Source organism: Heptranchias perlo, chromosome 15 (genome assembly GCF_035084215.1).
Source record: "Heptranchias perlo isolate sHepPer1 chromosome 15, sHepPer1.hap1, whole genome shotgun sequence".
Taxonomy (NCBI): domain Eukaryota; kingdom Metazoa; phylum Chordata; class Chondrichthyes; order Hexanchiformes; family Hexanchidae; genus Heptranchias; species Heptranchias perlo.
This window is the reverse complement of record NC_090339.1, coordinates 10,812,892-10,829,793: the sequence shown is the minus strand read 5'-3', so window position 1 is coordinate 10,829,793 and position 16,902 is coordinate 10,812,892. Positions and strand designations below refer to the sequence as shown.

The window sequence follows — 16,902 nt, the reverse complement described above, 5'->3', positions numbered from 1 at the left end:
CGGCCCCTCGAGCCTGCTCCACCACTCAATAAGATCATGGCTGATCTTCTACCTCAACTCCACTTTCCCGCCCGATCCCCATATCCCTTGATTCCCCTAGAATCCAAAAATCTATCGTATGAACATAAGAACATAAGAAATAGGAGCAGGAGTAGGCCAATCGGCCCCTCGACCCTGCTCCGCCATTCAATAAGATCATGGCTGATCTGATCCTAATCTCAAATCTAAATTCATATCCAATTTCCTGCCCGCTCCCCGGAACCCCTAATTCCCTTTACTTCTAGGAAACTGTCGATTTCTGTTTTAAATTTATTTAATGATGTAGCTTCCACAGCTTCCTGGGGCAGCAAATTCCACAGACCTACTACCCTCTGAGTGAAGAAGTTTCTCCTCATCTCAGTTTTGAAATGATGTGGAGATCTCAGTTTTGAAAGAGCAACCCCTTATTCTAAGATTATGCCCCCTAGTTCTAGTTTCACCCATCCTTGGGAACATCCTTACCGCATCCACCCGATCAAGCCCCTTCACAATCTTATATGTTTCAATAAGATCGCCTCTCATTCTTCTGAACTCCAATGAGTAGAGTCCCAATCTACTCAACCTCTCCTCATATGTCCGCCCCCTCATCCCCAGGATTAACCGAGTGAACCTTCTTTGTACTGCCTCGAGAGCAAGTATGTCTTTTCTTAAGTATGGAGACCAAAACTGTATGCAGTATTCCAGGTGCGGTCTCACCAATACCTTATATAACTGCAGCAATACCTCCCTGTTTTTATATTCTATCCCCCTAGCAATAAAAGCCAACATTCTGTTGGCCTTCTTGATCACCTGCTGCACCTGCATACTAACGTTTTGATCTTCTTGCACTAGGACCCCCAGATCCCTTTGTACTGCAGTACTTTCCAGTTTCTCGCCATTAAAATAATAACTTGCTCTCTGATTTTTCCTGCCAAAGTGCATAACCTCACATTTTCCAATATTGTATTGCATCTGCCAAATCTCCGCCCACTCACCCAGCCTGTCTATATCCCCCTGTAGGTTTTTTTATGTCCTCCTCACTCTCCACTTTCCCTCCCATCTTTGTATCATCTGCAAACTTTGATATGTTACACTCGGTCCCCTCCTCCAAATCGTTAACATAGATTGTAAAGAATTGGGGACCCAGCACCGACCCCTGCGGAACACCACTGGCTACTGGTTGCCAGTCCGAGAATGTACCATTTATCCCAACTCTCTGCTTCCTGTGAGATAACCAATCCTCCACCCATGCCAGAATATTACCCCCAATCCAGTGATTCTTTATCTTGAGCAATAATCTTTTATGTGGCACCTTGTCGAATGCCTTCTGGAAGTCTAAATACACTACGTCCACTGGTTCCCCTTTATCCACCCTGTACGTTATGTCCTCAAAGAACTCAAGCAAATTCCCCTTTGTAAAGCCATGCTGACTTTGTCCTATTAAATTATGTTTATCCAAATGTTCCGCTACTGTCTCCTTAATAATAGATTCCAAAATTTTACCCACCACAGATGTTAGGCTAACTGGTCTATAATTTCCAGCCTTCTGCCTACTACCCTTTTTAAATAAGGGTGTTACATTAGTAGTTTTCCAATCTGCCGGGACCTTTGCTGAGTCCAGAGAATTTTGGAAAATTATTACCAAAGCATCCACAATCCCTACTGCCACTTCCCTCAAGACCCTAGGATGTAAGCCATCAGGTCCAGGGCATTTATCCGCCTTGAGTCCCATTATTTTACTGAGTACCAAATCCTTAGTGATTTTAATCGTATTTAGCTCCTCCCCCCCTAGAGCCCCCTGTTTGTCCAGTGTTGGGATATTCTTAGTGTCCTCTACTGTAAAGACTGAAACAAAATATTTGTTCAGCATTTTTGCCATCTCCATGTTTCCCACCATTAATTTCCCGGTCTCATCCTCTAAGGGACCTACGTTTGCCTTAGCCACCCTTTTTCTTTTAATATAACTGTAGAAACTCTTGCTATCTGTTTTTATATTTCTTGCTAATTTATTTTCATAATCTATCTTCCCTTTCTTAATCAATCCTTTAGTTACTTTTTGCTGTCTTTTGAAGACTTCCCAATCTTCTATCCTCCCACTAAGTTTGGCTACCTTATATGTCCTTGTTTTTAGTCGAATACTGTCCTTAATTTCTTTACTTAGCCACGGATGGCTGTTATTTCTTTTACACCCTTTTTTCCTCAGTGGAATATATATCTTTTGTAAGTTGTAAAATAACGCCTTAAATTAACACCACTGCTCATGTACCGTCTTACCCTTTAATCTATTTTCCCAGTCCAATTTAATCAATTCCACTCTCATACCATCATAGTCTCCTTTATTCAAGCTCAGTACGCTTGTTTGAGAACCAACCTTCTCACCCTCTAATTGGATATGGAATGTAACCATGTTATGGTCACTCATTCCAAGGGGATCCTTAACTAGGACATTATTAATTAATCCTGGCTCATTACACAGGACCAGGTCCAAGGTTGCTTGCCCCCTTGTAGGATCAGTTACATACTGCTCAAGAAATCCATCCCTAATACACTCAATAAACTCTTCCTCAAGGCTGCCCTGCCCAATTTGATTTGTCCAGTTAATATGATAGTTAAAATCCCCCATAATTATCGCTGTTCCCTTATTACATGCCCCAATTATTTCCTGATTAATACTTCTTCCAGCAGAGTTGCAACTATTAGGAGGCCTATATACTACGCCCACGAGTGTTTTTCTCCCCTTATTATTCCTTATCTCTACCCAAACTGTTTCATTATCCTGATCCTTTGTCTCAATATCATTTCTCTGTATTACAGTGATTCCTTCCTTTATTAACATAGCCACCCCACCTCCCCTTCCTTCCTGCCTGTCCTTCCTGATTGTTAAATACCCTGGCATATTTAATTCCCAGTCGTTGTCACCCTGCAGCCATGTTTCTGTAATAGCCACAAGATCATACCCATACGTAGTTATTTGTGCCGTTAACTCGTCCATTTTGTTACGAATGCTTTGTGCATTCAGATAAAGAACTTTCAAATATGTTTTGTGACACTTGGTTCCTGCTTTTTCCTTTTTTAACACTTTACCTTTTACTCCATACCTTCTGTCCCTTCCTGACACGCTTTCCTCTGTCTCCCTGCTCAGGTTCCCAACCCCCTGCCACAGCTTTGATGCTGGGTTAATCGCCTTACGCTTTCTAGTTTTTATTTTATCTGTCGTGCCTAAAGTACACTTTCTTTCCGCTGCTCTACGCTTTTCCCTTTCACTTGTTCTTGAATAACTGTTTGTACTATTTGTATTGTAGATTTCCCCTGGGTCTTCCCCTCTCTTGCTGCTCTCAATTTTATTCCCTTCTGACTCCCCGCTCAGGTTCCCATCCCCCTGCCACTCTAGTTTAAAACTTCCCCAACAGCACTAGCAAACACCCCCGCGAGGACATTGGTCCCGGTCCTGCTCGGGTGTAACCCGTCCCGCTTGTACAGGTCCCACCTTCCCCAGAACCGGTCCCAATGTCCCAGGAATCTAAATCCCTCCCTCCTTCACCATCCCTGCAGCCACGCATTCATCCTGTCTATTCTCCTGTTCCTATACTCACTAGCACGTGGCACTGGTAGTAATCCTGAGATCACTACCTTTGAAGTCCTGCTTTTTAATTTATCTCCTAACTCCATAAATTCGCCTTGCAGGACCTCATCCCTTTTTTTAACCTATGTCGTTGGTACCGATATGGACCACGATTACTGGCTGTTCACCCTCCCCCTCCAGAATGCCCTGCAGCCGCTCTGTGACATCCTTGACCCGAGCACCAGGGAGGCAACATACCATCCTGGAGTCACGTTTGCGGCCGCAGAAACGCCTATCTGTTCCCCTTACAATTGAATCCCCTATCACTATAGCCCTGCCACTCTTCTTCCTCCCCTCCTGTGCAGCAGAGCCACCCATGGTGCCCCGAACCTGGCTCTTGCTGCATTCCCCTGATAAGCCATCTCCCCCAACAGTATCTAAAGCAGAATATCTGTTTGAGAGGGAGATGGCCCCAGGGGACTCCTGCTCTACCTGCCTAGTCCTTTTACTCTGCCTGGCAGTCACCCATTTCCTTTCTGCCTGCGTAATCTTTACCTGCGGTGTGACTACCTCACTGAACGTGCTATCCACGATAGTCTCAGCATCGCGGATGCTCCACAGTGAATCTACCCGCAGCTCCAGCTCCGAAAGACGGTTAGCTAGTAGCTGCAGCGGGACACACTTCCTGCACACATGGTCGCCAGGGACACTGGTAGTGTCCATGACTTCCCACATAGTGCAGGAGGAGCATATCACGGGTGCGAGCTCTGCTGCTATGACTTGCCTTAGACTCTCAGACTCTCCTCCCGCTCTAGGTCTCTCCTTTTATACTGTGCTCACCTCTCGGACTCTCCTGCCTCACCTGTGACGTCGCACAGTAGTTGTCTCTTGTTGCAGGTCTACTGCTGCTTTTTATTCCCCAATCTCAATCTTCTACTCTCAGGTCCACTGCCGCTCTGGGGATAAAGTTATGAAAAGCAAGGCAAAGCAGCACCTCCTTCCCCCACTTCACCGAAGTGAACTTAAACAGTTAATTGCAATTGAACTTAAACAGTTGAAAGCAATGTGCACTAGATTTTAAAGAGATTAACCCTTAAACTCCCACAAGAGATTAACCCTTAAACTCCCACACGTGCCAAACTCTCCGTTCACACTGTGTATCCGCACACCGTGCTGTTCGCACTGACAGGCCCCTGCATTTCTACAGTTTGAGACTCAGATGAGTCAGGCCTGCCCCACCTTCAAGTACCAGTTTAATCTAGCTAACCAATTAACTTGCTACAGCAGCTCCCTCTGCTGAAGCCTGACAGAAACTTAAAAATTTAAACTTTAAAATTGAACTTAAACAGTTAATTGCAATTGAACTTAAACAGTTGAAAGCAATGTGCACTAGATTTTAAAGAGATTAACCCTTAAACTCCCACAAGAGATTAACCCTTAAACTCCCACACGTGCCAAACTCTCCGTTCACACTGTGTATCCGCATCAATGATTGAGCATCCACAGCCCTCTGGGGTAGAGAATTCCAAAGATTCACAATCCTCTGAGTAAAGAAATTTCTCCTCATCTCGGTCCTAAATGGCCGACCCCTTATCCTGAGACTATATCCTCTAGTTCTAGACTCTCCAACCAGGGGAAACAGCCTATCAGCATCTACCCTGTCAAGCCCTCTCAGAATCCTATATGTTTCAATGAGATCTCCTCTCATTCTTCTAAACTCCAGAGAATATAGGCCCATTCTACTCAATCTCGTCATAGAACAACCCTCTCATCCCAGGAGCCCTGTACAATTGCAACAAGACTTCCTTACTCTTGTACTCCAACCCCCTTGCAATAAAGGCCAACATACCATTTGCCTTCCTAATTGCATGCAGTACCTGCATGTTGATTTTCTGTGTTTCTGATACGAGGACACCCAAAATCTCTCTGAGCACCAACACTTAATAGTTTCTCACCATTTAAAAAATATTCTGTTTTTCTATTCTTCCTACCAAAGTGAATAACCTCACATTTCCCCACATTATACTCCATCTGCCACCTTCTTGCCCACTCAATTAACCTGTCCATATCCCTTTGCAGACTCATTGGGGTAAATTTTAACCCCAAGAATGGGTGTGTAGGAGACGGGTGGGCAGTGAAAGTTGTCGGTTTTGGGAGTGGGACTGCATCGCGGCTTCAACCCGCCGATTTCCGGGTTTGATCAGACGGATCTGGGTGTGCGCGTGCTGCTTCTGAAACCCAGAAGTCCCACCAGCACTTAAAGCCGGCGGGATGATATTTAAAGGGCCAATTAAGCTTTTTAAACCACTTAAGGATGTTACATTTTTGTGTATTGAGTTAAACAAGCCATTTATGTGTTTCTGAATGTGTCTCCCGTGGCCTCTGAAACACGCCATGGAAACGGAGGCGAGTTGCAACCGACCCTCATTTCGACCTTTAAACTAACGACTGACATGAAAAAAAGGTGAGTTTTTGCAGCTGGCACTCAGTTCTCTCAGACAAACAATGACTGGGAGTTCTTAGTGTTTAGACTGAGATTTCTTTGTTCACACTCAGAATTCTTGTGTTCAGACATATTTGCCTACACTTTGAACCCCCTCAAACTGACACCATCAGGATGGGCGGGGCTCAATGGATTTATTCCACAGTGCATCCACTACAGGCACCCCATGCAGTTCTGGGATCTGCAGGTCCACAAGACAGAGGTGCGCCGCAAGGACCTGGAGAAGAGCAGAGAGGGGACCAACGGAGGGGCCGAGGTCGCAGGAGGCACTACCCACATGAGAGGGTCTACAGACAGAGGCTGAGCTTCCTGGACCTCTCTGAGGAGCAGTGCCTACACAGGCTCAGATTGAGTCGCCAGGTGGGCGCAGATATCTGCCCGCTCCTTCATGCAGAGCTGCTCCCGGCTGGGCCTGGTGGGCACACATTGCCCGTTACAGTTAAAGTAACCACTGCCCTCAATTTCTTCACCTCCGGATCCTTCCAGGGCGCCACCGGTGGCATCTCCATTTCTCTCAGTCGTCTGCACATAAGTGTATACGACAGGTCACGATGGCTTGTTTGCCAGGGCATCCGACTATGTCAACTTTCCTATCAACGACATCAGCCAGACTGAGAGGGCAGTGGGTTTCAACTCTCTGGCTGGCTTCCCACGGGTGCAGGGCGCAATTGATTGCTCACACGTAGCAATCCGAGGACCTCCACATGAACCAGGACTGTTCATAAACTGAAAGGGATATCACTCCATCAGTGCACAGCTGGTTTGCGACCACCGGAGGAGGTTTCTGCAGGTGTGCGCCAGATTCCCTGGCAGCTGCCATAATTCCTTCATTTTGAATCCAACATCCTGGCCCTCTTCCACGCACAAAACTGACTCAGAGGCTGGCTCCTTGGAGATAAGGGATACCTTCTGTAGACGTGACTCATGACACCTCTGAGAAACCCCAACAGGGAGGCACAGCAGCAGTACAACGGCACTCACATCACCACCAGGTCTGTCATTGAACAAGCCATAGGAATGTTGAAGATGTGCTTCAGGTGCCTGGAACGATCTGGGGGAGCCCTTCAGTACTCACCAGTGAGGGTCTCCAGAATAATTGTCGTGTGTTGCGTCCCGCACAACATCGCTCAGCAGAGAGGGTTACAGGTGGATGAGGTCCCATGCACTTATGAAGCATCCGCACCTACCATCAACATTGAAAAAGACGAGGAGGAGGAGGAGGACGATGGGCAACCCCATCGGCAGAGTAGCGGCACACCTGGTTGCTCGTAATGCCAGGGAGTCACTCATATTTGATGATGAGGGACATGCAAGACGCTTTCACAAAAGGGACTCAAGAATGGCCAAGATGTGGCAGTGCTGGTGACTAGTATGACATTTATTCTGAAAATGAAAAAAAAGAGACATTCAGTTAGACACCCTTGATCATACCCGTGGTGATCTCAAAACCTTCGCCTTCCTCCTCCTACCACTTCTACATGGTGAATCCCTTGTGGCTTCAGCAGAGGTAGTGGCAGGTTGCTCAGGTCCCTGCCCTGACTGCTGAGGTGCTCTCTGCCTACAACCTCTGGGTTTTGGAGCCCGTGAGGGTCCCGCCAAAGACTGTTCCACCTGCACCTGTGCAGGGGCAGACACAGCCATCAGGAGAGGAGGCAGCATTGTGGGTATTGGTTGAGAGAGGGGCAACGGGTGGGACATGGGAGCGCTTTGAATGGAGTCCCCACTTCCATGTCCCCTTTCGCCATCATCCCTCTCCTGGGCCAGGCCCACATCACTCCTACCACCCTGCTGGACAACAGTTTGGAAGACATGTGTGATGCCTTGTAAGGCCGTTGTTAATGTATCTGTCTGCCTGTTCAAGGTGGCAGAATGTTGGTCACCCTGAGTCCACACAGCCATTGTCAGGGCCTGAATGGACTAATTTGTGAGTCGTGTTTGAAGCTCAGAGAAGCTGCCAGTCTCTCCATCGCAGACATTCCCGCACTTACCTGCGTCACCAATCCACTGATGCTGGAGGTGGACTCCTCCATCCTCTCCGTTATTGTGGAGAGGGCGCGTGGCATGTCTTCCAGTACTTTGCAAAAGTGCATCTCTACCTCGATCATTCTCCTTTTCAAGGATGGCCCCCAGGGTTCAGCATCTGTGTCCAGCTGAGCAGAGCCTGGAGAGGAGTGCGCCCATTGACACGGACTCTCCACAGCTGCCCCTGCCACCAGTGTCTGCTCGTGCTCACTTGTGTGTGTTGATTCACCAGGTGACAACTCAACTACCTCTCGAATAGGCCCCACTGAGGTGTGCGTATCTGCGCTGGTGGATGGCTCGCTATGATGTAACGGTGCTCCCTCAGAGGCACGGAGCTCCTCTGAGGAATCGCCCTCGTCCACGTTGTGTGCCTCTTCACCACTTCTTGAAAGCCATGGAAGAGAACATACATTAATATTAAGAATCATCACAGAAGTTCGTTTGCAATGAGCATCCTGAGGTGTGCAACAGGTCAATCATTGATAACATCAACTCACGGTGTGTGCGAAGGATGTTAAAGTTCTGTCACCAGCCGTTTGCGAGTTGCCAATCTCACCATCTCCAATGGCCAGGCATTCAACCGTGTGGCTGAGCTCCAACACGTCCTCTTCCTCCTCTGAATCTTTCAAGGACACTATTTGTGGTACCCCCACTCCAGTCCTAATCCCCTCCCGTGCATTTTGTGCTCTCTTCTCCTACAAGGGGAGAAAGAGCAGACCTGTGAATGACTGAAGGTGGTCACCCGATGGATGCATTGCTTTGGGTGAGGCTGACAATGAAACAGATTCATCAGAGGGTGAATATCAGACAGATTCATCACATTGCATCAGGATTGGAGTGAGTGGGAGAGGTGGGTGAATAAATGGAGAGGTGAGGAAGTGCACAGAAAGTGAAGGTAAGTTGATTGAGACTTAAGTGGGTGTAAGGAGTGATGTGATGGAGTAGGCTTGGCAGGACAGAGTGAGGGGGGGTGGGGTATTGTACACCACAGGATGTAGTTGAATCAGTAACTGTACTCACTTTTCCTGACCTGGTTAGGTCATTAAAGCGCTTCCTGCATTGTACCCATGACCTTGACACTGTGCTCCTGCTGCTCAGCTCCCCTGAAACCGGCCAGTAACAATTTCAGAGATGAGTTGCTAAAGCAGCTGTGATGCTGCATCTCTGAACATTCCTCCTTTCTCCCTCAAAATCCATGCTTGCAATGACCTTTTAAATACTCCAGTTCCCAGCACGTCATTCGGGTGCACAGTATGCCCGCTGCGCAGCTTGGAGACCAAAACCCGGAAGTAACATTAAGGGCCTTCAAATTAGACGCACTCGCATGAGAAAAAGCACGAAAGTTTTTTCCCAGTTTCCCTTCCGCTTATTGACCCCCCCCCCCGTTGAGATCCTGCCGCAAGGTTAGAATTTACCCCTTTGTGTCCTCCTGACAGTTTACTTTCCCACCTAGCTTCGTATCGTCAGCAAACTTGGATACATTACACTCGGTCCCTTCATCTAAGTCATTAATGTAGATTGTAAATAGCTGAGGCTCCAGCACTGATCCTTGCGGCACCCCACTAGTTACAACCTGTCAACCTGAAAATGACTTGTTTATTCCTACTCTCTGTTTTCTGTCTGTTAACCAATCCTCAATCCACGCTAATATATTATCCCCAACCCCATGAGCCCTTATCTTGTGTAACAGGATTGGAAATGATTTTTAACACTAGATATACTGTGGTGGGTAAAATTTTGGAGTCTATTATTAAGGAGACAGTAGCGGAACATTTGGATAAACATAATTTAATAGGACAAAGTCAGCATGGCTTTACGAAGGGGAAGTCATGTCTGACAAATTTGCTTGAGTTCTTTGAGGACTTAACATACAGGGTGGATAAAGGGGAACCAGTGGACGTAGTGTATTTAGACTTCCAGAAGGCATTCGACAAGGTGCCACATAAAAGATTATTGCTCAAGATAAAGAATCACTGGATTGGGGGTAATATTCTGGCATGGGTGGAGGATTGGTTATCTAACAGGAAGCAGAGAGTTGGGATAAATGGTACATTCTCGGACTGGCAACCAGTAGCCAGTGGTGTTCCGCAGGAGTCGGTGCTGGGACCCCAACTCTTTACAATCTATGTTAACGATTTGGAGGAGGGGACCGAGTGTAACATATCAAAGTTTGCAGATGATACAAAGATGGGAGGGAAAGTAGAGAGTGAAGAGGACATAAAAAACCTACAAGGGGATATAGACAGGCTGGGTGAGTGGGCGGAGATTTGGCAGATGCAATACAATATTGGAAAATGTGAGGTTATGCACTTTGGCAGGAAAAATCAGAGAGCAAGTTATTATCTTAATGGCGAGAAACTGGAAAGTACTGCAGTACAAAGGGATCTGGGGGTCCTAGTGCAAGAAAATCAAAAAGTTAGTATGCAGGTGCAGCAGGTGATCAAGAAGGCCAACAGAATGTTGGCTTTTATTGCTAGGGGGATAGAATATAAAAACAGGGAGGTATTGCTGCAGTTATATAAGGTATTGGTGAGACCGCACCTGGAATACTGCATACAGTTTTGGTGTCCATACTTAAGAAAAGACATACTTGCTCTCGAGGCAGTACAAAGAAGGTTCACTCGGTTAATCCCAGGGATGAGGGGGCGGACATATGAGGAGAGGTTGAGTAGATTGGGACTCTACTCATTGGAGTTCAGAAGAATGAGAGGCGATCTTATTGAAACATATAAGATTGTGAAGGGGCTTGATCGGGTGGATGCGGTAAGGATGTTCCCAAGGATGGGTGAAACTAGAACGAGGGGGCATAATCTTAGAATAAGGGGCTGCTCTTTCAAAACTGAGATGAGGAGAAACTTCTTCACTCAGAGGGTGGTGGGTCTGTGGAATTTGCTGCCCCAGGAAGCTGTGGAAGCTACATCATTAAATAAATTTAAAACAGAAATCGACAGTTTCCTAGAAGTAAAGGGAATTAGGGGTTATGGGGAGCGGGCAGGAAATTGGACATGAATTTAGATTTGAGGTTAGGATCAGATCAGCCATGATCTTATTGAATGGCGGAGCAGGCTCGAGGGGCCGATTGGCCTACTCCTGCTCCTATTTCTTATGTTCTTATGTACTACTTGAATTCAGTGCCAATGACCAGTTCGGTAAGTGGCTCTCATCCGTTACGGAACAGACTGGGGTAGATTTTGACCTTGTTGTCCAGGTGTAAACCATGTGCTAGACTACCAGCTAACCTTTCCTCACATAATCTGTAATTACTCTTATGCTCCCACAAAAGCACCTTCAAATAGTGTCACTATCCTCCAAATAACCACCAAAGCATCTCTCTGAGAATTATTAGTTATTTAAAACCCATTTTCTAACAATATTCCCCGAAGCACCCAAGTGAAGTGATTCTACTCATATTAAAGCACAGTTTCTTCCCCATTGACAAGACCAGTCTCACAGGTAGTATGGAAAGGCTCCCCACTTGCCTTGGTTCTGAAACTGCTGTAGGCTAAAGGTGGAACTTTGCTCTACGGTGTTGTTTTCATTCCATCCATTAAAGTGCCATGTGCTTGTGTTTGAAATGGCTTCACTTGTCAGACTATCACTTGGAGGCCCTTCAACTTGAACAAGTAATGCAGGAGGCTTACCTGTAATTGGGGAAACACCAGGAAGTATGTATGACCTGTTGCCCTGTAAACCCACTTCACTCAACCTGCACAAAGGGGACGTGCGATCAGCAGCACTGATCCAAACACCTCTTTACTCCAGTCCACCCATGATTAGTGTTAGTGAAGCTCCTCACCCATCGCCCTGATTAACCTCATCGCTTACTAAGAAAAGATTTCTACCCCAATACTGTGTGGCTCAGTGTGTGCAAATGTGTGCAACAGTCTAAAATCTTCCACATATGGGGTAAATATTAACTCCCAAGAACGGGTGGGTTGGGGGCGGGTGGGAGGTTAAAATAACAGCTTTTTGAAACTGGATCGCATCCCGGCTCCAGCTCGCCCACTTCTGCGTTTAACCCAGGAAGGTTTGTCTGCGTGTGGACAGCAGACACCAGGATGTCCCGCCCACACTTAGAGCCTTTGGGCCGAAACTTAAAAGGGCAATGTACCTCACTGAAATACGATTCACGTCAGGTGAAAGCAGGTGGGAAGGGCCGGATCCATGAGGTGAGTGCCTTTATTGCACTGTTTGTGGGCCCGGAGGAGCAGAGTGCTTCATCCAGGCCCAACAAGCTTACCTGGCCGACAAGATCCCTGTGCTCGGCCGACGCACCCCCACAACCCCTCCGATGCAGGAGCCCCCCCACCGCCGGATTTCCGATGCTGGCTGGACCCCCCCAATGCCGTCGCTTGCTGACCCCCAATTCCCGATGTTGGCTGACCCCCCCGATGTCGTCCATGTCCTCCCACCCTCCGATTTTTCCCAAGCCCGATGGTCTCTCCACCCCTCCCTCCCGAACCCCCCTTCTCTGATTTGCGGCTCCTTTCACTGCCGACAGGTAGCCAGCCTGTCAATCTGGCTGCCTGGAGTGTGGGAAACCCAGACGCTCCAATACTCACCTTCAATTGAGTTGGGATCTCAGATTGCAACGCACTCAATTTGCTTCCGGGTTCCCCACGCGAATATCTGCGGATGCTCGGGATTCCCGGCTCCGAGTGAAAATTATGCCCATAATGTCCATCAGTGCCTTGTAATCTATGTTTACCATGACCCAGCGAAGCACGTAGGCTTTGCATAACTCAACACAAACTTGAAGAAAAACGTTCTCAATCAAGAAATTTCAGGTTCAGAACCTGTTGTGTTTTTCACTCTTCTGTTCTCAGTGGTTTTTCTCGCAATACAAGGTGGGGTAATGATACCAGAATCTCTCGTTAAACCCAGATATTCAATCTCCTTGTCCATTTTGGCCATTTCCTTATGAACTCTTTCCAAAGATGGAACATGGACAAACCCAACACTTTTCCTTTGTTACCTTTGATCCAAATTCAATACAGACTGACTGATGGCCAGATATTATGTTATTTTTACCAATACTCTGATAACTTGCTGAAATGTTCCATGTTTTCCAGACAGCAAGTGCAGAATTATTCTGTGCTACCTAAAGATAGTGGCATCAATTTTCACTGGTATGGCCTGGTATTAATGGGGCAGTAACAGCCTCCAAGGTCAATGGGACAGTAAGGTCACCTCACCATCCCATTAACACTGACCACTAGTTCAGTGACATTTTCCCCCACCCTCCGCGATCGTGACCCGCCCCCTCCTCCCCCACCCTCCGCGATCGTGACCCGCCCCCTCCTCCCCCACCCTCCGCGATCGTGACCCGCCCCCCCTCCTCCGCGATCGTGACCCGCCCCCTCCTCCCCCACCCTCCGCGATCGTGACCCGCCCCCCCTCCTCCCCCACCCTCCGCGATCGTGACCCGCCCCCTCCTCCCCCACCCTCCGCGATCGTGACCCGCCCCCTCCTCCCCCACCCTCCGCGATCGTGACCCGCCCCCTCCTCCCCCACCCTCCACGATCGTGACCCGCCCCCTCCTCCCCCACCCTCCGCGATCGTGACCCGCCCCCCCTCCTCCCCCACCCTCCGCGATCGTGACCCGCCCCCTCCTCCCCCACCCTCCGCAGTCATAACCCACCCCACCCCCACCACCCCGCACTTACTCTGCTGTCGGCCTGCGTTGGGAGGCCTCAAACCAGCGAGCTGCATCAGGACACCCAGTCCGTTGTCCAAAAGTCAAGATCGACCCCAGTACTTTCTTTGCTGGTCTTTTAAACTCTCACAATAACAGCTCTAATGGTAGGGTTGTTATAAACTGGATAGCCATGTGGTGAAGGATCGAATACTAGAGCCTGGTCTTTAGTTGCTTCCAAGCCTTTATCCACAGAGATTTCCCTTTACACACACACCACACCCAAGCTAAGTTCTCCTATGAAAAGGATACAAGAGAGTCCCCAATTGATCCCCACCACCTGAATACAGTCAACACTAATTGATATAAATCACATGCTTTCACAATTAACAGAGTTACCAGCATACATACTGGCCCCGATGTTTGCGGGGAGGGATGGGGGGACTTGTAGCGGCCGGGAAATGTGGGGAAACTGCAGGACTTCATTTGAATTTTTTTTCTCCATTTCCCGTCCAGCAGCCAGCCAGGTTTAGAGGCTGCCTGGCTGTCGAGCGGGAAGGCCTTCGGCATAAGGCCGCATCCAGGGACTGGAGAGGAGGGAGGGGAGATCACGGGGGGGAGAGATCGCGGGGGGAGAGATCACGGGGGGGGGGGGGGGGGTGAGATCACAGGGGAAGATCATGGTGGGGAAGAGATCATGGGGGAGGAAAGATCATGGTGGGGAGATCACGGGGGGGAGAGATCATGGGGGAGGAGAGATCATGGGGGAGGAGATCACAGTGGGGAGATCACGGGGGAGAGATCATGGGGGGAGATCGTGGGGGAAGAGATCGTGGGGGGAAAGAGCATGGGGGATATCATGGGGGGAGATTAAGAGGGGGGAAGATCATAGGGGGAGGAGATCCGGAGGGGGAGTGATCACGGGGGGAGAGATCATGGGGGGGGGATCATGGCGGAAGAGATCCTGGAGGGAGTGATCACGGAGGGGAGAGATCATGAGGGGTATCATGGGGAAGAGATCCTGGAGGGAGTGATCACGGGGGGAGAGATCATGGGGGGAGAAATCCTGGGGGAAGAGATCATCGGGGGAGAGATCATTGGGGGAGAGATCATGAGGGGGATGGATCATGGGGGGAGAGATCATGGGGGGAGAGATCATGAGGGGGAGGGATCATGGGGGGAGAGATCATGGGGGAGAGATCATGAGGGGGAGGGATCATGGGGGGAGAGATCATGGGGGAGAGATCATGAGGGGGAGGGATCATGGGGGAGAGATCCTGGGGGGAGATCGCGGGGGGAGAGATCCTGGGGAGAGATCCTGGGGGGGGATCATGGGAGAAAGATCGGGGGGGAGAGATCGTGGGGGGTAGATCGTGGGGGGAGATCGTGGGGGAAAGATCATGGGGGAGAGATCGCGGGGGAAGAGATCGCGGGGGGAGATCGTGGCGGGGGGAGAGATCGTGGGGAGAGATCTCAGGGGGGAGATCACGGTGGGGAGATCACGGGGAGAGATCTTGATCGGCTTGGAAATCGCGGGGGAGAGATTGTCGGATTATGGGGAAGGGGGCCGGCCGTGGCAGGTTAGCTTGAGGGGGGAAGCACTCCTGCTCCTCCTGGTCCACAAGCAGTGCTACAAAAAGCACTTACCTGCTGGATCTGGCCGTTCTCGCCTCCCTTTAGCTGCCGGGCTTCCTGAGCTCTGGGAAACCCGGCCCTAAATGGGTGCTAAAATCTGCGGCATGCAGCCTCATTAACATATTTAAATTACTGTCTCGAGAGCAGGTTATTCGCTGGCTGCCCCCCAACCCGTCCTGGTTAAACCGGGAATGGGCTTGTTCACGGCGGGTTGAGGTCGGGTTTCAGATTTTTAATAATTTAACTCCCCCCTCTGGCCCTCTCCCACCTGTCCTGGGGGGGTTAAAATTCCCCCCACTGAAACCAAATATCGCTCCTTTAAATGCATAAGAAAATAGGTATATATTGGAATCATTCTATCATTGGAAACTTTCTATTAGTCTGTCATTTTATTTTAGAAAATGTTTTCCACTTCAATTTTCTTTCAATCTATTATATGGTCGAACCTGCTGGTACCTCACACGCATGGTGAAACGAGCCAGATGAATGATGGCTGTGTGACAGCACTGTGAAACTTTGATCTATTGGTCCTCTTTGAACAGACGCAGTCTTACAGCAGACACACCCTGTCAAATGGGAAAAATTCAAATCAAGCAAAAGAGATTTTTCTGCGTCGTCAAGAGAGTCTCCTCAAAGATGACGGCGTCCTGAACCCAACGCAGGTACATTGAGTCAACCAGAAACGTGGTCTCCACTGATGGATGTTTAGTTCTTGAAACATTTTTTTCTTTATTACATGTGCATAATTGTGTTTCTTTTCAGAATATTGTTTGCAATTCAATTGCAAATAATACATAAATATCACTTCATACATTAATATACTGATGCCTAGAAATTACCGTTGCTGATAGTAGTGGACAAACACATAGAATCATATACAGCGTAGAAGGAAGCCATTCAGCCCATCATGACTGTGCTGGCTCTTTGAAAGAGTTATCAAGTTAGTCCCACTTCCTTGCTCTTTACCCATTGCCCTGCAAAAAACACTTAGCACATTTGTTTGAATTTCCTCTGTCTGCTATTTTAGTAGCCATGATGTGGAGATGCCAGTGATGGACTGGGGTGGACAAATGTAAGGAATCTTACAACACCAGGTTATAGTCCAACAGTTTTATTTGAAAATCACAAGCTTTCGGAGGCTTTCTCCTTCGTCAGGTGAGTGTGGGATTCCATGGAAGGTACCGCATATATAGTCAGAGAACAATGCCTAGTGATTACAGATAATCTTTCCAACTGCCCGTTGTCAAGGCAATCAAAGGAGTCGAATAGTGTTCAGACAGAGAGAAATTACATACAGGACTACTGAATATACAAACTGTCAGAACCCAAAGACAAAGAGAGAGAGAGAGAGAGAGAGAGAGAAACATCCGAAAGGAAGAGAAAGAGAGAGAATGATCAGTTGTATTAAAAACAGATAACTTTTTTCGCTGGTGGGGTTACGTGTAGCGTGACATGAACCCAAGATCCCGGTTGAGGCCGTCCTCATGGGTGCGGAACTTGGCTATCAATCGTCGAGCAGAAATTGAT

General features: G+C 48.3%; 1 protein-coding gene across 1 annotated transcript in view; it reads left to right on the top strand.

The window, feature by feature from the left end:
• LOC137332685 (sodium/hydrogen exchanger 2-like) overlaps positions 1-16,902 on the top strand; it is a 148,554-nt gene that overhangs the window by 113,067 nt on the left and 18,585 nt on the right. Inside the window, exon 10 of the mRNA XM_067996632.1 lies at positions 15,918-16,037. Within this exon, the coding sequence (XP_067852733.1) occupies positions 15,918-16,037 (120 nt within the window). The remainder of the gene's footprint in view (positions 1-15,917; positions 16,038-16,902) is intronic.